We start from the raw sequence: 26,560 nt of genomic DNA on the forward strand, positions 1-26,560 counted from the left end.
TTCAAACTCCGCGACTCCGACACCCTCGCTTCCCTCTACCGGGCCAGGCGAGGAGTCCGCGCGACCCGCCGGCATCTCAGCTCACCCCAGTTCCCCGGAAAAGAGAGTGTCTGGCCGTGTGGCCATGAAGCAGCACGGGCTGGAGCAGCTTTGGATGCTGGTATCGTTGTTGGCGATGCTGGCCACTCTGACCTGCTCCAAACAGCAGCTGGGACTGTGGCCCCAGCCGCTCTCGGTAGAGCTGTACCCGCGCGTGTGGCACCTGTCCCGCCAGGCGTTCATCATCGACCACAACTCCTCTTCCACCGTCAACCGATCCTGCCGCCTCCTGCAGGAAGCTTTTCAGAGGTGAGTCTAGCCCAGGTAACCACGCCATCTCCAAAGTACCATCAGGTGCAGCGCTGGAACTGCACCGCAGGGCCAACTAGTCAATGCATCCTCCTTCCTAGCACTGAACTAACTGCCTGACCTGCTGACTGAGAACTCTCCCAGTCCCCGACCTAACCCTCATCCCATCAAACACCCAAAGAAAAGTAAGAACAATACTGTCCTCTTCTTTTTCCAATATTTTTCTTTTTATTTTAAATTATCTATTTTCGGGCCCGGAGAGACAGCACAGCGGCGTTTGCCTTGCAAGCAGCCGATCCAGGACCAAAGGTGGTTGGTTCGAATCCCGGTGTCCCATATGGTCCCCCGTGCCTGCCAGGAGCTATTTCTGAGCAGACAGTCAGGAGTAACCCCTGAGTACCGCCGGGTGTGACCCAAAAACCAAAAACCAAAAAAAAAAATCTCTATTTTCTTTCTATTTTTTAATAACTTCGCTTTCTGTCATCCTGAAATAAATGTATTATGGTCGATTATCTCATCTGTGTGATACATTTTCTTGAAATACATTTAAGAAAATAATAATATAAAATGGTGCAGAGATTAAAAAAAAAAAGTAAGGGTCCCTCAGGACAGAGTCAAAAAGTATCTGAAAGTCACGAAAGGGGACATCATGTCTAAGAAATCTTTGTGCCACTGAACACTGTATTTGCTTTAAAATTTAATTAGTAGAATTGGGTTTTCCTTCTGTGCTACACTACCGAGAAACAAGGAAAGGGTAATACGTTGATTGATAGGAGAATGACAAGATGAGAACAGGATGACCTTTAATGAGCAAAGATAACCAACACTTGAAGCAGCTGTAGGATGGTTCAAGAAACAAGCCCTGCCATTTGCAGGCAGTGCAGGTGATGATTGAAGCTTTTGCTTGAGTCAGGTTCTATGTGGGAGCAGCTGTTGATTATGGCTTTATTGTTAGGAAGCAGGAGATAAAACAGTCCTTGTGGGTAGGAGTTGAAAACTACTCAGGTGAGTGTTGCAAAGCCTCAAAGAAGCAGCGTCTGTGTCAGACCGAAAGCAAACTAAGGGATTGGAGAAAGAGTGAAGGGTTAAATTGTCTTGTATGTGGTGATCGAATGGGATTGACTCCTCAACATTACATATGGTCCCCAGAACATTACCAAGAATGATTTATGAGCACAGAACCATGAGTAAGTCCTGAGCACTATTGGGTATGACAAGCCTCCCACCTCTATCCCAGAGCAAGAAAATATTAGCAGGATTTGGCTATGATGGGGAGGAGAAGGTTTCCAAAAGTTCTAAGTGGTTTGAACACACAGAGAATCAGTCCTAGATAGTTCAGAATCCTGATTCGTGTCTGTGAAGAGCCCAGGTTCTGTCCCTAGTCAATTATGAAACCACGCAATTTGCAAACAGATCATTTGGTCTGTTTGTTTTGGAGCTTCTTACTCAGATTGTAGAACAAGACCTATCAGTGACCAGTTTCTTGTTTTCTTTAAACAAACAACATGCTTTGTGTCTTCAACCTTACTTTAAGAGCTATCCTTACTTACTTACAACCTTACTTTAAGAGCTACCAGGACTATAGAGTACCATAAATGCACCCTAAGAGCTGCCCTATTTCCCTGATTGGAACTGGTGCATCACTCTATCTCTGTTTCTGGAAAAGTATAAGATATTTTTTACACATAAGTTGCACATATCATTTTCTAGCTTGTAAAAAATCTAAAAAGTAAATAATTTTTAGTAGCCTATCTTTTAGCATCTTTAAATATTTATATTTTGTGATATTTGGGAACCAGTAAAATTTCAAGACCCTGGTGAAATTCTGTTTACCTGTGACCTTCTTTTGGGAAAAGGTGACAGGAATGCAGACTCTATTTTCAGCCATAAGAAAATCGATAACCTCTCATACACAATCAGAAAGTCCAAATCTGAGTTATGTCGGAGTACCTGTCTGACCCAAAAATATCCCTAGGGAATCTTTCTGTGGTCTTTAGTGTAGCTAATACTGGTCCAAATAATCATACTGGTAGAAAATTTTCTTCTTATGATTCATCCAGCAATGGAAACTTCCTATTACCACCCACTAAGCTAACCCCTATATCACAGATCAATTTTGCCTTGTACCCTTTAAGAGAAATGGGTTACCATTACTAATCTGATCATTGATTTTTAGAGACTTCCTAGGTACTACTTGAGAGTGTGGGGGAAAATTTAAGTGATCATGTCTGGATATCATATTCAGAGATTCTGCCTCTGAAGGTGGACATCAGGGTATTTTTGAAGGTGTATTTCTTCAGATGACTGTAAGGGAGAGAGCCTCTAGCTAGAAAAATATGAGTAACAAGGAATTGAGAAATCACATGTCTAGTTTATTAGGCTTAACTATCGTGCTTTCAAATTTTTTTGAATTTATTTTTCATACAGATATCAGGAGTATATTTTCAATTACACTGAGAAGCAACAAGACTCTGCTATATCTGAAAGTGCAAAACAGCTACAGAAACTCCTGGTCTCAGTGACTCATGACTCAGATTGTGAGTCTTACCCCAAATTCTCTTCAGATGAATCCTGTGAGTATATGTACAATATGAAATAGCTCGCTTAGCTGCTCCCTATAAACTTTAGTGCTAGAAACAGGCTTCATTCCATGAACTACTATGAGTTTATAATTACTCTTTTGAAAGGTACCACTAAAATGCTGGGTATAAAAGTAAGCATTGTCATTGTAAAAAATCCTTAATTATAGAGACTAAAGAGGAGGAAAGAAGAGACGCATCATTCTAGCATCCAGAGTCAGCTGCTAGCTATTTTTATTTTATTGCAGAGTAATGCATTAAAACATGATAAACAATGACATAAAATTGGGTTAAGTATTATTTTATTCTGCTTATATTTTGTGTGTGTAAGTATACAGAATATGCATTTAGCTAAATATTTTATCTTACTTTTTAATGACTGAATAATATGCTACCACATTTTTAGTTTGAGGGCCACACTTGATGGTGCCAAGTTATTCTGGCTTTGTGCTCAGGAGTGACCTCTGGTGGTGCTCAGGGACCATACGTTTTTCTGGCAATTTAAACTCAACTACATGCAAACCAAGTAGACTAAATGTCTTACCTTCTGTGAACTTTCTGGAAAGCCCAATGCTCAGCAACATTTTTATACATAATCTGCCATCTGTTAATTTGCATCAATCACTTGGAAACCTCCAATTTTATAGTAGATATATCTTAACTTCTATTTTGAAACTATGATTACTATATTCTAAATTTGACATAATATAATGTGGAGCTGGTAGTAATGGGATTGGAGCTATATAACTTGTTTGATATTTTTTCAACAATTAACTATATCATTTTGTTATGATGGATAAGTAATTATTCTCTGGCTTTTCCTACACTGTTTTGAAAGTAGTACATAAGTGGGCAGAACTTTTTTTATAAAGGGGCCTAGCATAAAATAATGTGGAATCGCACCATGGAATCATGTTGAACAATGTGAAAATATAGTAAAATAAGATTAATGCAGACTGGTGAGTGTGGGCCTAAAATGACAGAGAGAATATTACACAGGTGATATTCTCAGAATGATTCTTTTGAGCCAGAGCAATGTACAGCAGATAGGGCATGTGCCTTGTCCATGGCCAAACAGGGTTCAATCCTCAGCACCCCATCTCGTCCCCAAGCCTGCCAGGAATGAGTCCTGAGCACAGAGCCCTTACTACTGCCAGGTGTAGTCCAAATCCTCCAACCCCAAAAGTCTTTTGTTCTCAGACTACTTTATAAATCTCTAAATACTTCTTTTCTTTTCTTTTTTTAATTTTAGTTTTGGGGCCAGATTCAGGGCTCATCTTACTCTTGTGCTCCTGGTTCTATGCTTAGAGATTATACCTGGTGGTGCTCAGGGGACTGTTGCTGTGCAGGGCATAGAAACAGGGTCTGCCATATGCAAGGTCCTTTATTGTTTCTTTGGCTCCTTTTTCTTTGCTGGTAGAGAGATTTTAAACAACATTTTTTTTTTTTTTTTTTTTTTTTTTTTGGTTTTTGGTTTTTGGGTCACACCCGGCAGTGCTCAGGGGTTATTTCTGGCTCCATGCTCAGAAATTGCTCCTGGCAGACACGGGGGACCATATGGGATGCCAGGATTTGAACCAATGACCTTCTGCATGAAAGGCAAATGCCTTACTTCTATGCTATCTCTCCGGCCCCTAAACAACATTTTTTGATGAATAGCTTCATTTTTCTTCAGTTCTGTTTTTGTTCTTAAAAAGAGGAATTGTATAATTTGTTTATCAACCATGTGATTTCAGTTGGTAACTCTCAGACACTCTTTGAATTAGGTTTTGGATCTGAGTTAACATGGACAAGGTGATTTAGTTGCCCTTTTATCAAAACAGATGAACTATTGTAAAGTCCAGAAGATTAAATATAACCTAAATATAGACTAAATATAGTCTATATATTTATATATAAATATAGACTAAATATAGACCTAAGAGTAAAAGCTTGTCTTCTATGTGTCTTTATAAATACTTTTAATGAATTTTATGGCTAAGTAAAAATAAAAAGTAAATGCTTTTTATTGTGAAAATAAAATTTCCTGAGTCTGCTTGATTTTTAAATTTTCTGGTTAAAGACTAAGTAATTTTGGTTTAAACTAGTTGATATTGATTATGAAAGGATCAGCTGCAAATGAAAATAAACCATCAAATTATTTTCCAAATCTTAAGAAAATGTAGAAAAAAGAGACAAATGTATCTATATAAAAATAACAATGCAGGGACCGGAGAGATAGCACAGTGGTAAGGCATTTGCCTTAGTCGCAGAAGGACGGTGGATTGAATCCCGGCATCCCATATGGTCCCCCGAGCCTGCCAGGAGCAATTTCTGAGCATAGAGCCAGGAGTAACCCCTGAGCGCTGCCGGGTGTGACCCAAAAACCATTAAAAAAAATAACAATGCGTATGTCCCCAAACCAAAAGTAAACTCATTTCTATTGTAATAAGTTTGTTACATTATAGATGGTTGATTTTTTTTTTTTTTTGGTTTTTGGTTTTTGGGTTACACCCGGCGGTACTCAGGGGTTACTCCTGGCTGTCTGCTCAGAAATAGCTCCTGGCAGGCACGGGGAACCATATGGGACACCGAGATTCGAACCAACCACCTTTGGTCCTGGCGGCTGCTTACAAGGCAAACGCTGCTGTGCTATCTCTCCGGGCCCATAGATGGTTGATTAAGTTTGCCTATAACAGTGAAAAGTCAAAAGACACAATTTTCAGGTGTAAAGTAATATCCTAGGGAAATATGGTACTGCCAAGTGATTGTAGTTTAAAATTCTGTATGCATATTGAATGTTGCTAAAAGAGTGGATCTTAAATAATCGTATCACAAGAAAAAATATTGTAACTATGTATAGTATTAGTGTGATTAGATTGTGATCATTTCCTAATATATAAAATATTAAATCATTATGCTCTACACCAGAATTAATAGAATGGAAATGTCAATTATTCCTCAATTTCAAAATAAATGATTCAGAAATGCCAACTCTGTTTAGGAAGTATCCTGTGAATTACAGGGATTAACACTCAGAATTCATTTACTTTTTAACAATTCAAGATAACTTGAACGTACTAGGACCAGTGGCTTTCCTCAGTGCCAAGAGTGTCTGGGGAGTGTTGAGAGGTAAGTTCTATGCACTTTCATTGTTATTTTCTAGTAAAAAATAAAATATGTTTAGATGCTGCTGTGGGAAGTCAGGCACAACAAAAATTTTCTTCCATGGAATCCTTATGGAATTAGTTTGTTGACTAGTAATGATTTCTATTAAACATGTGTCACTTTAAAACACTGGGAAAGATCATTTGACATTTTAGGAAATGCTTGTGAGATTCCTGCTTAGGTACTACCTTGTAGATTCTTCAGTGGCCCTTTTTATTCTGAGGGACTTTATTTCTGTAAGTATTTTACCTATTACTGAATTGACCTACTCTTGCAGAAACCTAAAAAACATGACTGAAATCATTTCCCCAAGAAAGTGTATGGTTCTACAAAGTAATGGTATGTCTGCTTGAGAGATTTCAACAGTGGGACTTGAAGGGTCATTGTTCCAAATCTTTTGTCTCTTCTAAGTAGAAAATGTTTTGTAGCACTAACTGCTAAGTAACAGGGTTGATTGTTTTGTTCCCCTTCCTGCTAGTGTGACACTCTTTGAGCACACAACTTATGGCTTTAGTGCTTACCTAGGAGTACTTTGGTGCTCAGACATGCAGTTGCCACTGCCTGGGCCTGGGCCTCAGGCATGGCGCTCAAGCATTCTTTTTTTGTTGTTTTGTTTTGGTTTTGGTTTTGGTTTTTGGGCCACACCCGGCGGTGCTCAGGGGTTACTCCTGGCTGTCTGCTCAGAAATAGCTCCTGGCAGGCACGGGGGACCATATGGGACACCGGATTCGAACCAACCTCCTTAGGTCCTGGATCGGCTGCTTGCAAGGATAAACACCTCTGTGCTATCTCTCCAGGCCTGCTCAGGCATTCTTAGTTGTGCAGGTTGGGGCTGCATTCCTTTTTTGGGTGATCATACTCAACCTTGGATAGTGCAATGGCCTATACTGTCAGAGATAGTAGGTAAAAGAGCACCCACAGTCATATTTGTCACATGTAGCATTTGACCTTATGACTATGTCCTTGAGCTATGTCATTGAGCTAGTCTTCTGAACCATGTGCAATCAAGAGGTTGCATTTTTGGGCCACACCAGATGTTCTCAGGTATTACACCTAGTGCAATAATTGAGGTTTACATTCCCAGCCATGCTCAAGAGACTATGTGGTACTAGAATCTTACCCAGGGATCCTACATGGAAAGCATACTCTCTAGTCTTGTAAACTGTCTCTAACCTAACTCAGGGGTTACTTCTGGCTCTGTACTCAGAAATTACTCCTGGTAGGCTCAGGGGACCATATGGTATGCCAGGGATTGAATCCAGGTCAACTTTTTTGCAAGGCAAATGCCCTACCAAAGCTATGGCTTTGGCCCCTAACTAAGGGATTTTGAAAGGAAGAATAATTTTCTCCAATTATTTATTTAATTATTTTCTTCCATGGAACCCTTATGGAATTAGTTTGTTGACTATTAATAACCAAATAGCCAAATAACCAAACATAGTAATTAAAGTAAATGTTTTGGATGTGATTTGCTTTCCTATTATGTAAAAGAAAATAATTATTATTTTATTCTGTTTTTATATGTTTATAATCTTATTTCAAAATATAATAATATTATCTAGAGATATCAACTGCAAAGTAACTTTTACCATTATCATCGGGATCATATATATGTAATTTTTGAGGGAGGGTGTGTGCCTTTAAATCAGTGCCTGAGATTTATGGAGACTGATTGTTCCAAATGGAAGATTCAGTACTTTAGTGTTTTGTCATTTGAACAGATTTTTGGATAGGGGCTCAATGAAATAAGGCATTTTATTAGATGATAATATAATTTTTAAGTTTAGTTTTAATTGTAGAAATTACATTAGCAGGCACAGATACATCACTATCTTATATTAATTTCTAGTATGGGCCTCTGTTTTGATAATATAAGTTTTCTTGTCTTGATTTATTTTGTATATTAATTCATTGTTATTAATTTTATTTTTCCCTAGGCTTAGAGACCTTTAGCCAGTTGATTTATCAAGATTCATATGGGACTGTAAGTGTAATTATGTTACCATTAAATAAATTAGTTATTATTATTAAATAATCATGTTGCTAAAAATAAAGAAACCTATCACTAAAAATATAAACTTTCTAGTTCTTTTTTAAAATGATTTTTATTGATTGATATAGTTTATAAGGTTTCTCGTGTACATAATTCTAACACTGAAGCTTTCTAGTTCATTAGTAATATTTTTTTAGTAATCGGAGCAAGGCCTCTCATGCGGTGTCCTATGGACTGGGGGGGGGGGTAACTACAGCAATACTTAGAAACCAGTTGGATATTTCAGTGCTGCAGTTCCACAAAACAGGCCATCTGTAGCCATTCTCTAGCCATCTCAGGACTGCACCAAACAGTTCTCAGGAGCCCATGCAGTTTCAGGGATCAAACCAGGGTTCCATACATCAAAATCATGTACATACCTCTGATCCAGGCCCTTTCACCCATGCCTCTATATTTTAAATATATAGTTCTTGAAGTTTATTTCTCCCCAAATATATAATTAGAAATATTTGGCTGAAAATATTAAAAATATCTTCCTCAAATATTTAGTTGGAATATGTAAATTTGTACATTTTTCTCCAGACTCATATTTTGACACTGTTACACATGTATTCTTCAATGATATCGATTAAGAGAAAATTAAAAAATAAACCAAAATTAATTTTATCTTATAGATTATGATCAATGAATCCTCCATTATTGACGTGCCCAGGTTTCCTTATAGAGGTATTTTAATTGATACATCCAGACACTACCTGTCCATTGAGCTTATTTTTCAAACTCTTGTAAGTAATTATTTCAATCTATTGTCTGAAGTTGTGCTAATTTATTTTACTATGTTATGTTGGAATTTATAGACCACTGTGTGGGTTGTATTTCTGTAATATCTGTTATAATTACATTTTGTTCATTTCTGCTCCCTAACCTTTTCTTGGTTTTGTTTTGTTTGGTTTGGTTTGTTTTTTGGGGGCCACATCCGGTGACGCTCAGGGGTTATTCCTGGCTATGTGTTCAGAAATTGCTCCTGGCTTGGGGGACAACATGGGACGCTGGGGATCAAACCACGGTCTGTCCTAGTCTAGCTATGCCTTACTGCTTGCGCCACTGCTCCGGCCCCTGCTTCTAACCTTTTAAATGCTATTTTTCTTAAGTCCTCTTCATTGTTGTTTTGTTAATGATTGTGTACACACACTTGGCTGTGGTGTTTACCCTCTTAGTTGTGGTATTTCCTGGGAGTTATGCTAAAAGGCTGTGGTACTCACAATCTCATCCTGAGGCTTAAACTTCATTTGATTGTGATGCACACGTCTCATTGGGGTTCACACTCTTGGGTTGTGTTGCACACACATTCTGGTTCTAGTGCTCTCTGGGGATCTGTTGGGTGCTCATAGAAGTGCTTTTCAGAGGCATTGTGCTTTTATTTGGCTGTGATAATTTTTTAATACTCGTCAGAGTCACTGTGCTTTCTTTTGTCACTTCATACTCTTTTCCAGATCTTCATTCTCTTTTCCAGGATGAATGGCAAACCACCAAAAGTGAATGAATGCTTTTCACTACCTTTACCTTCAGTTGACGTTTGTTTTTGGCCTGTCTGAGATAGGTCTTTCTCATTTGTATGGGTGATATCACACTGCCATTTAGATTTTATTTCTTAGTCTCCTGTTTGCCTTCTTTGGGGAAGGGTTTATTTCAACTGCATTTCCAATTTTTATATGCTTATTTGTTTTATCTTGTAGATTTCTCAGTGCTTTTTAAAATTAAAATTTAATGATGTAAAAAATTTCAAATACATGATATGCAAATTCGGTATAAAATCTTTTTATTTTAGTTTTTGTTTCCTTTGTAGTACAGAAATTGTTTAATTGATGTAATTCCTTTGTTTCTGCTTTCTGTGCAAATGGGTTGAATCACTAAAATCTCTTCTGAAGTCAACTCTATGAATAGTATTTTCCTATTTCTCCTCTATATTTTTTAACAAATCTAATATGGGAGGCATTAGTCTGTACTGAATTAACCTTTGTGTATGTAAATATATAGGTGTTCAGCTTCAATTTTGCATGTAGATAACCAACACAATATCAAAGTTGCTTTCTTTCCCCACTTGATGTTCCTTACTCATTTATTAGAAATTAACTTTCTGTATAACAAAGGATTTATTTCTGAGCGTTCAGTTCTAGCCCATTTTTCTGAAATTCTGGATTTATTTCGGTACTAAACTATTTTTTTTTGTTTTGTTTTGTTTTGTTTTTGGGCCACACCTGGTGATGCTCTGGGCTTACTCCTGTCTATACACTCAGAAATCTCCCCTGGCATGGGGGACCATATGGGACACTGGGGGATTGAATCGTGGTTCATCCTAGGATAGCACATGCAAGGCAGATGCCTCATATCCTGCACCCCTACTCTGGCCCCAGTACCACACTATTTTTTTTTTTTTATGAATTTTGGGTCACACCCGGCAGTGCTCAGGGGTTATTCCTGGCTCCAGGCTCAGAAATTGCTCCTGGCAGGCACGGTGGACCATATGAGATGCTGGGATTTGAACCGATGACCTCCTGCATGAAAGGCAAACACCTTACCTCCATGCTATCTCTCCGGCCCCAGTACCACACTATTTTGACCAATATCTTGTAAAGGTGTTTTGAAAGTGACAGTTTATATAAGGGATATAAGTTGAAGAATTTCTATTTATGTATCTTTAAAAAAATAGAAATTGTAAATTATAAATGGATGAAGACATATTGGCAATACATAATCTAAGTAAGGAAGTGTAGATTGTATTGCATTTTAAATCTGTTTTATGTAACTATTTTTAACACCTTGGCTTGCAGGATGCCATGGCTTTTAACAAGTTCAATGTTCTCCACTGGCACATAGTCGATGACCAGTCTTTCCCATACCAGAGCACCACTTTTCCAGAGTTAAGCAATCAGGTGAGTATTTATATTATTGGAAATCTGTGTAGACTGTTGTTTGGTGGAGTTTCTTCCTATGGATGAAAGTAATATATAAAACAAGAAAGAGAAATTTTAATACGTTGGTCTTTACACTGTAAGTCTATTTACTGTTTTCATAATTGTTTTCAAATTATATACATTATAAATAATGTAATGTTACCATAAATGTTGTAAACTGTATAATATAAATATCTATAGAATCTTTACACATAAAAAGGAAAAAATACAAATGTGGAAGACCTCAAGCATTATTTATAAATGTACAATTAAATAATGATTATATAGCCCAACCATATTCGTTTTGAATCAAATTATTTGGGGTTTTTTAAATGATCTTTGTCCTCTCTGAAAAAAAACATAAAATACATATTGTTAGATATGATTAATACTTCACATAAAATACTAGATAGTTTCACTTTGAAGAGTTTAAATTGACTCATGAAACAGAGGGGCTGGGAACAAGACTTCACTATGAGTAGAAGTGTAATACCCTATAACGTTAAGGCAACAGCTGAAATTCAGTAAAACTTGATGCGTGGTTCAAATTGTAGGTGGCAAAGAACAGAGTCAGGATTAATTTTAGTGTTTCAACAAATATTCTGTGGCCTCGTCTCTAAAGCTAACTACGCTCATGTTAGGCTTTTACTGGAGAAAATTTCAAACACATAAGAAGTAAGACAACATAGTGAATTTCCATGTATTTTCCAAAAACCTCCATCAGTCAATACATGACCAGTAGGATCATATATCTTCCGAACACCTTTTTAATTATACTTTTGTGGTAAGTAGTATGGGAATTGAACTCATGATTCACATGCAATGAATGTGCTGTGCATGCTTTGCGAGTAACGTACCTGACTCTCTATCCCATCATTTTGAGTTAAATCTCATATGTCAGATCACATTTGTAAATGTCCTATTCTTAAGATAAATAATGAACACAGAATGTAGATGTCTGGAGGTGGTGGGTGAATGGCCACATGGAGGTGGTGTGTGTGTGTGTGTGTGAGAAGAGTGGAGCATAGAGACATGACCCTACGGTAGCAATGTTACAGCTCGTTTATTGCACGTGGGGACAAAATAATTATACAGAAGCATGAACAATAGGAGTGTTGATATTGCCCATGTATGGGAAGGATAGGTTAAAAAAAAAACAGTCATTAGTTGTTGCCTACAGTCAGGTGGTGTTTTTCAGAGTGCAGTGTTCCTTGTCTGATGGCGTGGCTTAGGGAAAAACAGAATGTGGGCCCTGCCACAGCTTGCAGCAAGCTCCTGTCCTATGTTTACCCATGGCTACCTCGTAATACTTATAAATAGTAAAAAATCATACCTTCCACTCTAATATTTGTTTTCATCTTTACTGTGGACATTTCGTTTATTTTATTTTATTTTTATTAAATCACTGTAAGTTGTTGATGCTTGAGTTTCAGTCATACAATGTCCAGCACCCATGCCTTCAACCATGTGTACTTGATGACACTAGTGCCCCCACTTTCCTTCTCAATGCTGCCCTACAGCCTGTATCAATGACAGACACTGTTTTCTCTCTCTCCCACATTTCTCCATTCTTCCCGTTAGGCACTGTGATTTGGATTGGAGTGCTGTTGTTGAAATGGCGCCATGCTCATCACTCTATCTCCTTTCTACCCAGTTCCAGAATGATAATTTCCAACTATTAATATCATAATAGTATTTTCTCTGTCTTAACTGAACAATTTCCCTCTTTGTGGCAAGTTTCCTACTAATGCTGAATCCTCATGGCACTTGTTTATACTGTCTTTGGTCATTATTCTCATCCTATGTATGTTTAATATTCTGCATGAGTATGATCATAAAATTATCATATGTCTGTCTCTCTGACTCATTCTCTCTGACTCATTTAACTCAGCATTTATATGAAAATTTCATTTTTCCTAATGGCTGTATAGTATTTTATTGTGTAGATATACCATAGTATCTTTATCCCTCATCTGTCCTTGGATACTTGGGTTGTTTTCAAATTCTGATTCTTGTGAAGAGTCTTGTGAAGTGCTACAATAATGGAGCAGATGCCTTAACTGAATTGTATTTTGGACCTTTAGGGTATATTCCCAGGAGTGGTATTTCTGGGTCAGTTCAAAGCTCAATTGAAAGTTCAATTTCTAGTGTTTTGAGGCGTATCCATATTGTTTTTTCAAGAAGGTTGAGCCAGTCTGTATTCCCACCAGCAGTGAATGGGAGTTTCCCGAGCATATTACCTTTAATAAAAAAATTGTAACATATGCAAATACAGACCATCCAAATACATAGCATCCTATTCATATATGTATTGATTCTTTCCCATAAGTTCTAGGCATAAACCTTCTGTCCTATTTCTTTCTAAATTTTGACAATATTTGTTAAAGAAACTAAGTCAGTTGTGTAATAATTTTCCAGAGTGGTGTGCTGATAGTATTTTCACTGTTTCAATTAGCATAGTTTTCTGTCCCCTAAATTTATATCAAGAGGTAGTTAAATGGTCTTAAGTAGGTACAAATTTTATGTTGTCGCTTGAACCAGATTTTTTTCCAAGACATAAACACTTATAGTTCATCTCTTAAAAAATTGACTATAGGAAATAGGCTACAAAACAACACTTTTCTTTAATTAAAATCAATATTGAGTCTTAAATTTTCAAATGAACTGTCAAGGGGCTACAGATAAACTTCAAGAAGATCCAGTCTGTTTGAAATTCTCTGGGAGGGATTTTTTAAAGCTAAGAGTAATGCAGGTAAATTTGAAGAAAACAACTTTTCCTTATAAAATTTGTGAAGTTGGTTATAACTAACAAGTTATAATGAAGTTGATTATAACTTTTGAGATTGTATGGTTACATGAGATTGAAACAGTATGAGAGCAGATATTTTTGAAACAAAATTGTTGGTAGGAATAAGAATTCTCCATAAATCTAGGATGAGCTCTAGGTATAGTGAGAACTTTTAATGAATTATCAAATATCATAGTATGATATTAGAAATATCAGGGCCAGAGAGATAGTATGGAGGTAAGGCATTTGCCTTGCACGCAGAGGGTTGGTGGTTTGAATCCCGGCATCCCATATGGTCCCCTGAGCCTGCTAGGAGCGATTTCTGAGCATAGAGCCAGAAGTAACCCCTGAGTGCTGCCGGGTATGACCCCCCCTCAAAAAAAACCCTCCCCCTCAAAGAAATATCAGGTTGTATTTATACAAGATTTCTAGGAACAAATCCTATTTATAAGTTTACATTTTTATATTACCTTCTACAGGGACGCTATTCCCCATCTCATGTGTATACTCCACAAAATGTTAAGAAGGTGATTGAATATGCCCGGTTACGGGGCATTCGAATCATACCAGAATTTGATACTCCTGGGCATACACAGTCTTGGGGGAAAGGTAAGAAGAAATGTGTTATACTTATTTTATAAGACATGCCTTGTAATTGCAAAAATTATAGTATTGTATAGTTCTGCGTGTATAACTTATGATATATGCTCAGCTTATCCTTACTGTGATTTCTAGCATCATATATAATTTAACATCTTTTGAGTGCAATTTGCTGACTAATTTTATGTGTTTTATGTGAGTAAATCAGTTTGGTAAGGTGCTGCCTGAAGTAGAAAACCAAGGGGGAAAAATAAAACATGATAACAAAAGCAGAATTTGGTATTGAATTTAAAAATATACTTTCATAATGAGATAATACTAAAATGCTTTTGAATGTCAAGGGTTATATTTATCTTTCTGGGAGACTGAGGCCCTTTAGGTCCTATAAGGGGAGAGTAGAAGAGTTTTTTCTTTTTGTTTTTTGAGAGTAGGGTTTTTATTTTAGAATTGTTCAAAACAGCTATTCATCAAGATCACCAGGTATGAATGCACTCAGTTTGCCATTTATAAATGTAGTGACCCATCTGGGCTAGCTAAATAAGCCTGTCTGCACTTTCCATCACTGAACTGGACATAGTTGAATAGTAGCTCTCATATAATGTTTTTGAAAATTAAATAATTAATTGAATGCGCATGACACAGCATCTTGCATGTAATTGTTCAATAAATATTAGGATAGAGAATACTGGGAACATTGGAAATATAAGATAGAAGATTACATGTTAGTTCAACAAGTTACACAGAAACCCCATTTAAACTTTTACTTAAAAGAATAATAGGATAGGGGTCATACTAGAGAAAAACCTGTCACAGTGAGAGGTTGGCAGAGGGAAGAGATTAAAGTTATAGACCATAATGAGAACCAAGTATAGAAGAAAAATGGACAGATTAAGAGACATTCTTGGGGCCGAAGAGATAGCGTGGAGGTAAGGCGTTAGCCGTTTATGGAGAAGGACGGTGGTTCGAATCCCGGCATCCCATATGGTCCCCTGTGCCTGCTGGGGGCGAATTCTGAGCGTAAAGCCAGGAGTAACCACTGAGTGCTGCCGGGTGTGACCCAAAAACCAAAAAAAAAAAAAAAGTAAGAGACATTCTGAAAATAAGTTCCAGAGGCCTTGTCTAGAGTCTGACTATGGGAAGAAAAGGAAGAGTTCAAGATCCCTCCACTATTCTCCCTGCCTCCTTTCGTGCACCAGGCTGCTGTAGCCACTTCAGACTGCAGTTCCAGTTATCATGACTCACTATTGATTTTCCACTGGTTTTGTCTAATCCCTTTCTTTGTTTCCTTCTACTAGCATTTGAGGAAGATTATCTGATATTTGTCTTTTAGTGTGAGAATTTGTGTTTCATTAGATATTATTTGAGGTGCATCTTGAAAATCTGTTTTGGGGACATAAAAATCTCAGATTGGCTAATAGATCATCTCATAGAGGCTGATAGAAATAAAAACCATGAGGTATAGGATAGGATTCTGTAAAGAATTCTCCTTCAAATTATTTGGAAAAAATACCAGTCACTTATAAGAAATATACTTATCTTTTTCTGTACAAAATAAAATATCATTTAAATAAGCTGGTATGATCACACATATTCAAAATAATGTATTTTAATGAAAATAATTTTTTAAAAAGAATCTTCATGTTTTCTTGCAGGTCAGAAAGACCTCCTGACTCCCTGCTATAGTGAAGTGTGGCCACCTTTGGTGTTTGGCCCTGTGAACCCTGTCCGAAATTCAACTTACAACTTCATGTCTAGGTTTTTGACTGAAATTAGTGAAGTGTTCCCAGACAAATTTATTCATTTGGGAGGAGATGAAGTGGATTTTACTTGTTGGTATGACAATTCCTTAAAACCACCTTCTTTTGGGGCCAGAGAGATAGCACAGTACGCAGTAGATCCAGGACAGACAGTGGTTCAAATCCCAGTATCCCATATGGTCCCCTGAGCCTGCCAGGAGCGATTTCTGAATGAAGAGCCAGGAGTAAGCACTAAGTACGACCGGGCATGACCCAAAACCAAAAACAAATGAAACACTCTTCTTTTCAAATGCAACATTATTTTTATATTTCTTAAGTCAGAAAGAGGACAGATACAGGTGATCTGACTCATCTGTTGCAATATAGAGAAACAAAATAAGTAACTAGACATTACTGAACCCTTGGCCTTAACTAAAAATTTTACTGATAGGCAGTAGGGTTAGGGGTGTTGGTGCTGGGGGATAGAAGGGCGAGGTGTTTAAGATCAGATTAGAGGTGACATAAGGACTATTTTTGACACTTTGGTGGTATTGTGTGCTGTGACTGTATATAAATATCATAAAATTTAACACCACTAAACTATAACACCACCAAATCACCTCCTAAACTATAATGAAAAGTACCAATGATGAAAAATTTTTGGCTCCATCCAAATATATTCCACGCCAGATAGCTTCCAGGAAAGGGCCTGATTTTTAGTGACATTTATTCTTGTAGACTTTAATTTGGCAAAACAGTTTGAAAGATGGTATACATTTACAGAAAATAAATACATAAAAACAAAAGGTAAAATATTGTAGGAGAGTCATAATGTAAAAGAAAATTACATTTAAGAAAAGACTAAACAAGATAGCTTTAGCAAAGGAGCACAAGAATTAAGTAGAACAAGTTTTTTCACTTAAAATCTATCTTGGTGGCCAGAAAGATAGTACAGGAGTTAAAGTGTTTACCTTGCATGCAATTGACCTAGCTACACTTTGAAAATAGCCTGAAGTTCATAAGAGAGACTAAAGATAGGATAGACATCTGGGCACCAATTCTGGAGAAGTGATTTTGGGTCTGGAACTACGATAACCCACAGTTTAGTTTCATTTTAAAATATAGTTGGGGCCAGGAAGGTGGCGCTAGAGGTATGGTGTTTGCCTTGCAAGCACTAGCGTAGGATGGACCGTGGTTCAATCCCCTGGTGTCCCATATGGTCCCCCCAAGCCAGGAGCGACTTCTGAGCATATAGCCAGGAGTAACCCCTGAGCATCAAATGGGTGTGCCCCCCCCCAAAAAAACCCAATATATATATATATATATATATATATATATATATATATATATATATATATATATATATATAGTTAAGGTAACACAGAATTCATTTTTTAGGTTTTGTTTCATACAAAGTTTAATAGTTTTAAATCTGAACAATTAGTATTTTCAGAGATATTTTCTGCTTAATACAATGAACTCTTTCAAATTTTAAAATGTGATTTTTAACCTCTATTTTTGCTAAAGGCTAAACAATCCAGAAATAAAAGCTTTCATGAAACGCAATGGGCTTAACAGAGATCTAAGAAAACTGGAATCTTTCTATATTGAAAAGTAAGTTACTTGAATGCCTGCTTCTATTTTACTTTAATGCCTTAAAAAGTTATTACTATTATTGTTGATTTTTTTCATTTTCATTCCATCCCTTGCCAAAGTTCACAGTGTGGAAAGAGTATAGATGATAAACCGTAAAGAGGAAAACAGTAGCAGTAAGAACTTGACTCAAAGCATTGGTTACTTTGCACTGTCTCCCTTACTCACCATCCAGTGCTGGAATTTCATCTCCCTTATCATCTCTTAGAGCATTTCTAATACTTTATACCTGATTGGGCTAGTGTAGCCACCACAGCCACATACAACTATTCATATATGTTAAATATATTTTGTCTAGAGGTTTGACTTATAACATTATACTATGACATCTGTACATGCTACATTATGATGAACATGAAGAATCTAGTTTTCATTGTCTACCATACAGTTGATTCCTGGTTACCTTTCTTTTATTATTACTTTTTTTGTTTGTTTTGTTTTTTTGAGCCACACCCATCTGATGCTCAGGGGTTACTCCTGGCTAAGCGCTCAGAAATTGCCCCTGGCTTGGGGGGACCATATGGGACACCGGGGGATTGAACTGTGGTCCTGATCCTTGGCTAGCGCTTGCAAGGCAGACACCTTACCTCTAGCGCCACCTTGCTGGTCCCTTGTTACCTTTCTTTTGATCCCTTACCACTCTTCATGTTCAAAGAGCTTTTATTTTTGGCATAATAGTGTCTGTCTCTTTCTTAGTGGGTTGGAGGGTTTGGGCAGCACCAGACTGTGGCTAAGGTTTACTCCTAGCTTTGTGTTCAGAGGTCACTTCTGGAAGTGCTCTGGGGACCATATGTAGTACCAGGGACTGAACAATAGTCAGTCAGTCATGTGCAAAGCAAGCACCTTATCTGCTCTACTATCTCTCTGGCTCCAATATATTACATGTCTTTAATCCTCCAGTATAGTTGGGCTTTCTCCCTAGTGTGAGAGATCATCTCCAGGGTCTGAAACATGTTAGGCATGTCTCTGACTGTGCCATACTCTGAACTCTTACCAAGTATTGTTTATTCATCAAGATATAGTTTGGGCTAATTATTGCAGTGTTGAGTATAATTTAGGTTAGATTATAGTTTCTTCTAAGATTGTCATAGAATTAACAGGTTATGCATACTTATTTATGAGTTTCCACATGAATGGGATATGAGCTACTTTACTCAGAAAATTACTTTTTAACAGTCCTGCTGAATCAATTCTGAGTTTTGTGAGATAAAGGGGTTGTGGGCTCCTCCCTAACTTTATGTTTCAAAAAAGGCACCTCTTGTGGTTATAAATTCCTGGTAGAAATAAAGAATACTAAAAGTATATTGTTAAACTTGTGATCTGAAATAACTGATTTTTTTTTCCAATGGCAGACTTTTGAATATTGTTGCAAAGCTAAACAAGAAAGCCATAGTCTGGCAAGAAGTTTTTGATGATGAAGTAAAGGTGAGGACTATACCAAACTCATAATACAAAAGACAGGATGTGATACCATCTTGTATGTTAGAACCCTCATGAAGCTTTCCTCAGTATTATCAGGAAATTGTTTTCCTTTTAAACTTTTTGAAGGTAGAACTGCAATTTTAGACCATCTTTTATGTCATTTCAATTACATATTAACAGTTTAAATTTTACATAAGGTTCTTTCCCAGAAAAGTTGAGTAGTAAAATAAGAATATGTGAACCTTCAGAGCCAAAAGTGGAGGGAAAGGCACCTACCACAGGCAGGGTGGAGAGAAAAAGACTGGGGACATTGGTGGAGTGAAATGTACACTGGTGAAAGATTGGTGTTGGAACATGGTATATCTGAAAGTAACTCATAAATTATTTTGTAATTCCAGTGACTTAGTATTAAAATTCAGTGATTTAATATTAAAAATAATGGGGAAAATAATGGAAAAAAACAAGTTAATTTGTTATTTTGATGTTATAAAGCTTTTATTTTTAAATATATCAATTCAGAGATGATTGAACAGGACAATAGGAAATATTATACATATGGCAATAAAGAACATTAACAATCAGGCATTTGTATGGAAACCAGATTTGTAGCTACTTAAAGTATAAATCATAGCTCTACTGTATAAACCAGAAATTCCACTGAAGTTTTCTTTCATATTTTTAAGTTTTTATTTTATGATATTTAGGAACCATGTTTACAGTTTTATTAACATTTATGGTATTGGTTAAAAAGTTACTACCACCTCCCACCACAGTGCCCAATGGCCTCTCCAAATGTCCTTCAGTTAAGGTAGTTTTGTTGTAAATAAAACTTTAAATGTATATATTTAATTTGACTTGACATTTCTCTCTGTCATAGTCAGAATTCTTTATTTGCTTTTGTGACAACTGAGAATTTGAAGAAAGACCTAGCTACTACTATTAGTCTTTGTGAAAGGTACATGTCTGTAGGTTAAAAATAAAAATATAAAGATCCATGTGTTGGATGAGTCCTTCCCCAGCACGATCCCTCTAGCCCCTTTGGCTGGTGGGACTGAAGATGTAGGGTAGTGGTGGAGACATAATTCAGAAGCAATAAGTTAAAAATTTTATCGGAGTCAGCTTGTTTTTATTCCATGGCCCTGTCCACCATGTGTTTTTTTTCTCACATGTCTTTTCTCTACTAAGCTTTCTTTTTTCTCTCTGTGTCTCTCTGTGTCTCTCTGTCTCTCTCTCCTCTCTCTCTCCTCTCTTTCTCTCTCTGTCTCTGTCTCTCTCTGTCTCTCTCTGTCTCTCTGTCTCTCTCTGTCTCTCTGTCTCTGTCTCTCTCTCTGTCTCTCTGTCTGTCTCTCTCTCTCTGTCTGTCTGTCTGTCTGTCTCTCTCTCTCTCTCTCTCTCTCTCTCTCTCTCTCTCTCTCTCTCTCTCTCTCTCTCTCTCTCTCTCTCTCTCTCTCGGCATCCCCCAGCCAGACTGGTTTTTTTTCTTTATTTAAAACAGTCTGCCCTAGTGCAACATTCCCATTACCAATGCAATGGTGAAGGGGTGTGTTCTTTACATGACTGAAACCCTACTACAATCATATTTGTAATCAGGGTATTTATATAAATATATTAATTTAAAAAATAGAAATAAATTTGACAAATTAAAAAAAAAAAACAGAAAAAACAGCCTGCCCCATTTCAGATGTCTGATCATTCAGGTGGGATTAATAACTCAAAAGAAAGCTTAGGTAAAAGGGTGTTAGGGGTAGGGTTACACTTGTCATTTTTTTAAACTTTCAAATTGGTCAGTTTATACCATTTTAGAGTTGCATAAATGGATTTGATGCTACCTATATGGCATGATATTTTAACAAAAATTAAAAATTCTTAAGTTTGAAGAATTTTTAAATTTTAAGTTCCTATAATAATTGCCTTTGAGGGGCAAAATCAGAGATCATTATGTTTTTTTTTTCATTATGTTTCTAACTAAAATGCCTCGAGATTTATTTTCCTCTATTGTACTTGCTCTAATGTACATTATAATTTTTAACTCCATAGCTTAATCAAGACACAATAGTTCAAATATGGAAAGCAGAAAGTTATGCCTTTGAAGAAGCAAAAGTCACAGCAGCTGGCTTCCAGGTCATCCTTTCTTCTCCTTGGTACTTAGATTTGATTAGTTATGGAGAAGATTGGAAAAAATATTATTTAGCAGAACCTCTTAAATTTTTTGGTAAGTGAAACAACAATCTTTACTTTGATTTGTTATTTTATCTCCTGCCACTACTATCCACCATCATGGGATATTTACCTAGTTACTGTCACCTAAGCTGACCAACAAATGTGTGTACTTAGAAAGAAATGCCTCCAGGGGCCGGAGCAATAGTACAGCAAGTAGGGCATTTGTGTCACACATGACTGTTCTGTTCAATTCCTGGCACTGGTTTCTCATGCACTGTGAGAGTGATCTTAGAGTGCTGATCCAGGAGTATGCTCCGAGCACTGCTGGTATGAACAAAAACAAAACAAAACGGAAGTCTCTGAGTCATTTTAAACTTAGTGATGGAAACCATATTCTTAATTAAACAAAAGAATTTTCTAGGCCCATGATTATGAAGAAATAGAGCATAATAGGCAAATAGAGCCATCATAAGACAAGTATAAGAAGAGAGGCATCATTCCTTGAGGTTTCACTGATGAGTAGTAGTAACTATCAAAACCTTAGGTGACAGTTAATTCCCCAATTACCAGAAACTTTGACCCCACAGAGGGAGATATGGTAAAGTTTGGAGGGCTGAGACCCCTCCCACTTTATTGGAAGTCTGTCCCCAGTATATCCCACCATTGGAAGCAGACTTCTGTGAGTGAACTTAAGGAGAAGTCTGTAACACTCAAATAGGAAACAGGTCTAATATCAATAGGAAGAGGAACACAGGGTATTTCATAACTCCAGCTCATCCTCTCTACCCAGGGCATTGACTGAAGGATAGCCCCTATGAATCAACCCTCATTCCTGAGGGGTCACTCCTGAGCAAAAAGCCAATAATAAATAGCCCACTTCTCCTAGCACTACTGGGTGTGGTCCACCTCCCCCAAAAAATGTTAATAAGAATATAATGACATTGACAAAGTAATTGATGACATAGACATAGAGACACATACAGAAACTTTTATTCAAAAAGAAATACAGTATATGCTTCTCAATGTTCAATACTGGAACATTTTCTAGAACATATCACATTTTTTTTTGTTTTAAGGGCCACACCAAAAAGTGCTCAGGGTTTACTTCTAGCTCTGTGCTCAGAAATTATTTTTGGTGAGTTTGGGGGACCATATGGAATGCCAGGAATCAATCCCAGGTTGGCCACATGCAAGGCAAATGCCCTACCCACTGTGCTATTGCTCAGTCCTCTAGATCATATTTTTATGTGAAGGTCCCAGAATTCCTAGAATACCCTTGGGAGGCTCTACTGCAAACAACTTGAAGAAGAAATAAAATTACTTAGAGAAAAATTAAAATACAGAATTGAGCAATCAGGGGATATTGTAGAAGCTTTATTAAGAAGCCACATTAAAAAAATACAGAAAATTCTCAAATAAACCATCTAACCTTACACCTGAAGGTATTAGAACAAGAAACAAGCTATAAGAGTAAGCAAAACCAGGAGTCAGCAGTACAGAGGAAATAGTAAAATTAAAACATAAATAAATTATGTTCAGTGCTGATAATTGGAGATATTATGTACAATTGGTGACAACATTCAAAGGTCTGGTTGGTTTATAAACACCTTGCTAGGCTCCCTGAGATAGAAAGAGAGAATGTGTTGATGAAAAGAATGAGAATTGGGTTTGGGGAGATGACTCAGAAATGGGAGCATATACTTTGTATTTAGATATCTGGATTCCATCACCAACACCACATGGTTTCCCTGAACATGAGGAATGTAAGGGATACCCTGTCCAGTCTCCCAAATCATAAATAAAAGTTAATACCAATACCATAGAAATACAATATCCAACCTTTCAGGGGATACTAAGATGATTACCAATATAAAAAAATTAGATAACCTAGAAGAAATATATTTTATTTTGTTTTGGGGTTACAACAGTAGTGCTCTGGACTTACTCCTGGCTCTGTATTTAGGATCACTCCTGGTTAGGCTCCTGGGACCATATGGGATGATGGGGATCACATATGGGTCAACCATGTGCAAGGCAGGCATTCTATCAGCTATTTAATAGCTCTGACACCATAACTATAACTTTATAATTTATATATAAAATATATACATAATTTACCATTTGTAATTTTATAATTTTCTAAATTATTGCAAGACTTGGGTCAGTAAAAAATAGCTTGAAAAGAACAAGTACAGAAAATGTACTTTAGTACAGAAAGTGAGACAGATACCATTTTAGTAATCACCATTTTGAAAGAGTTGATTTTGTTGTTTATGCTTTTGTTTATGGACTACATATGAGAGAAAGATTTTGTCATTAACCTATTTTACTCCAATCCAATCTATGTTGTTGCAAATGCCAGCATTTCATCTTTTGTTACCTGGATGAGTTTTGCAATGCAAGTATAACCACATCTCCTTACTTAGTACATTTTAAAAAAATATTTGACTGCATTAACCTTGTGTCTCATAATTTAAGCTGTTTCTCCAGTGGAAGGGACTCAACTGGACATTAGCCTTATTCAACAGATTAAAGACTGTGCAGTCTTAGGGAGCTGAAGAGTGAACATCGGTGAAAAAAAGATACAATGAGAGGAATCTCCACTATCCCAGTAGTGGAGATTTAGTATTTCAGACTTCTTACATTAGTACTTCCTACATAAAGTACATTCCTACTTTAGTACTTATAGGTTCAGCATACTTTTGTACCCTCACTGTTTTCTTTGGGAAAAGGTTTTAGCTCTAAAAAAGTTTCTAAAGTTTGCATATGATGAATTGATATCCTTGTTTTTCTGAAAAGCATTTTCTGAATATTAAGATTTCATGCTGACTGTATAAGAAATATTTGACATTAAATCTACTGTTAATACTAGTAGGAGGGGTGTCATTTGTATCCTAACTAGAGTTCCCTGAGTAGACTTTTATTGTTACATAGGGGGGAAATGTTGATTTCCACATCCGTTTGCATAAAACAAAAGTAAGAAGATATCCTTAGTAGACTAGGGTTATAGATATCTGATTAGCTCACATTAGCTAATAAGTATTATGTGAACTAAGAGATAGAGGTGGACTGTTTTTCACCATCTTGTGCTACAGCCATGAGCATCATCACTCAGGCCCTGCGGACTCCAGGAGAGGAATACTGCCCTAGGAAATGAAGATAGAAGCAATCACTATTGCCTATATGTATGTCTTGAGCTGCTGCTACTTAACTGACATCAATCCAATGATTTTTGTTTAGGTTCTCAGGAACAGAAACAACTTGTCATTGGAGGAGAAGCCTGTCTTTGGGGAGAATATGTGGATGAAACTAATTTCACACCAAGATTGTGGTATGTGTTTGATAGCATTTAAATGTACTTGTCTCTGTTTTCATTTCCTTTTTGTCCAAGAAGGAAAGCACCAGAATTTGCTTCACACATATATGATTTAGTTACTTCCCTAAGAAAACTCAATCCAAACTTCTGGTGGGGCATGTTTTTATTGTAGGCCTCGGGCAAGTGCAGCTGGCGAGAGACTCTGGAGTCACCAAAAGGTCCGAAATATACAGGATGCCAGTGAAAGACTGGCAATTCACCGCTGCAGGATGGTCAGGTAGGTAAACACCCATATTTCAACCTATGACATTATAAAATTGAGCGTAAGTTTTAACAATCTTTTTTTGGTATGGGCAAGCTCCTTAGGCTGATTTTTATTTCTGTTATTAATAGAAATGTTAATGTCTCTTTAGAAGCAGTCCTTTAGGGGCCAGAGAGATGGCACAGCTGTAGGGTGTTTGCCTTGCATGCAACTGACCCAGGATGGGCCTGGGTTTGATTTCTGACATCCCATATGGTCCCTGAGCCTGCAGTAGTGATTTCTGAGCTCAGAGCTAGGAGTAAACCCAAGTGCCACTGGGTGTGGCCCAAAAACAAACAAACAAACAAAAAAGAAGTAGTGATTTAAAAAGAAATTGGGAACTATCTTTACTTTCTAGGTAAGAAATATTAATGAGGGGGTAGAGGGATAGTACAGTAGGTGGGGTACTGGCATTGTACATGATGATTTAAGTTTGATCCAACAGGACCTCTTTAGTCTTCCAAGTTCCTGAGTGACCCCTAAATGCAGAGCCAGGAGCAAGACCTGAACATTTACAATTGTTACCCCTCAAAAAAAAAAAACCCACAAAACAAATACCTATGATATATTTGGAATTATATAAGCACTGTATAAAACAGAAGTTATACAATAGACACATAGGATAATTTCTAAATCCTATTTGAATGATTAATGCTACATGTAAGATGCCTTTATTCACTGACTTTTTTTTCCTTTTAGACGTGGAATAGCTGCACAACCTCTTTACGTTGGACATTGTGATCATGAGTATAAACATGTCAAAATTAGATGAAGCAGAAAGGAACAAAAAATGGAAACCCCATATCATTCTTTACTATGATCACCTTCAATAACTTTGTTTTGAAATCATGTAAACTGCTTTTGAATAAAATCGTATTATTTGAACCTATAACTTTTTACCTATTTCATGTACAACCTGATTTCTGAGACTAGGTTTTCTTTCTTTCTTTCTTTCCTTCTTTCTTTCTTTCTTTCTTTCTTTCTTTCTTTCTTTCTTTTTCTTCTTTCTTTTCTTTCTTTCTTCTTTTTTCTTTCTTTCTTTCTTTCTTTCTTCTTTCTTTCTTTCTTTTTCTTTTCTTCTTTCTTTCTCTTCTTCTTCTTTTCTTTCTTTCTTTCTTTCTTTTCTTTCTTTCTTTTTTGGTTCTTGGACCACACATGGTGATGCTCAGGGGTTACTCCTGGCTTTGCACTCAGAAATCGCTCCTGGCTTGGGGAACTATATGAGACGCTGGGGGATTAAACCACAGTCAGTCATAGGTTAGCCGCTGTGCCACTGCTCCAGCCCCTAGGTTTTATTTCTTTTTTTAATTTTTTGTTTTTGGACCACACCCAGTGATACTCAGGGGTTAATCCTGACTCTGTGCTAAAGAATACCTTCTCGTGGACTCTGGGTACCAGATGGGATGCTCGCTGTGATAGCCTCCAGTCATTCATCAAGGGCTCGAAAACTTGTTTATTAGTTTTCAGAGTCCAAACAATTAAATAATGTAAACTTTTCCTTAATTGTAATTTGAATTCCAATCAGAACAAAAAGTGAGATTCACCAAAATGCTGCTCAAATGC

The 26,560-nt window shown here is 36.9% G+C and overlaps 1 protein-coding gene across 1 annotated transcript; it reads left to right on the forward strand.

Moving 5' to 3' along the window:
* LOC126001500 (beta-hexosaminidase subunit beta-like) lies at positions 1-25,889 on the forward strand. The gene is made up of 14 exons (XM_049768788.1): positions 1-348; positions 2,776-2,921; positions 5,973-6,038; positions 8,012-8,058; positions 8,742-8,852; positions 10,899-11,000; positions 14,289-14,418; positions 16,062-16,242; positions 17,673-17,759; positions 19,151-19,223; positions 21,258-21,432; positions 24,621-24,711; positions 24,869-24,973; positions 25,697-25,889. Exons 1-14 carry the CDS (start codon positions 125-127, stop codon positions 25,767-25,769), a joined length of 1,611 nt encoding a protein of 536 aa, XP_049624745.1. The 5' UTR covers positions 1-124; the 3' UTR covers positions 25,770-25,889.
* Positions 25,890-26,560: the final 671 nt, after the last annotated feature.

Source organism: Suncus etruscus, chromosome 2 (assembly GCF_024139225.1).
Source record: "Suncus etruscus isolate mSunEtr1 chromosome 2, mSunEtr1.pri.cur, whole genome shotgun sequence".
Lineage (NCBI taxonomy): Eukaryota > Metazoa > Chordata > Mammalia > Eulipotyphla > Soricidae > Suncus > Suncus etruscus.

Excerpts from the sequence above, each read along its gene's own strand:
- LOC126001500 (XM_049768788.1), top strand. The coding sequence starts at position 125 with ATGAAGCAGCACGGGCTGGAGCAGCTTTGGATGCTGGTATCGTTGTTG. Across the intron at positions 8,059-8,741 it reads ATCAAGATTCATATGGGACT|ATTATGATCAATGAATCCTC; the intron begins GTAAGTGTAATT and ends TTTATCTTATAG. Across the intron at positions 11,001-14,288 it reads TTCCAGAGTTAAGCAATCAG|GGACGCTATTCCCCATCTCA; the intron begins GTGAGTATTTAT and ends TACCTTCTACAG.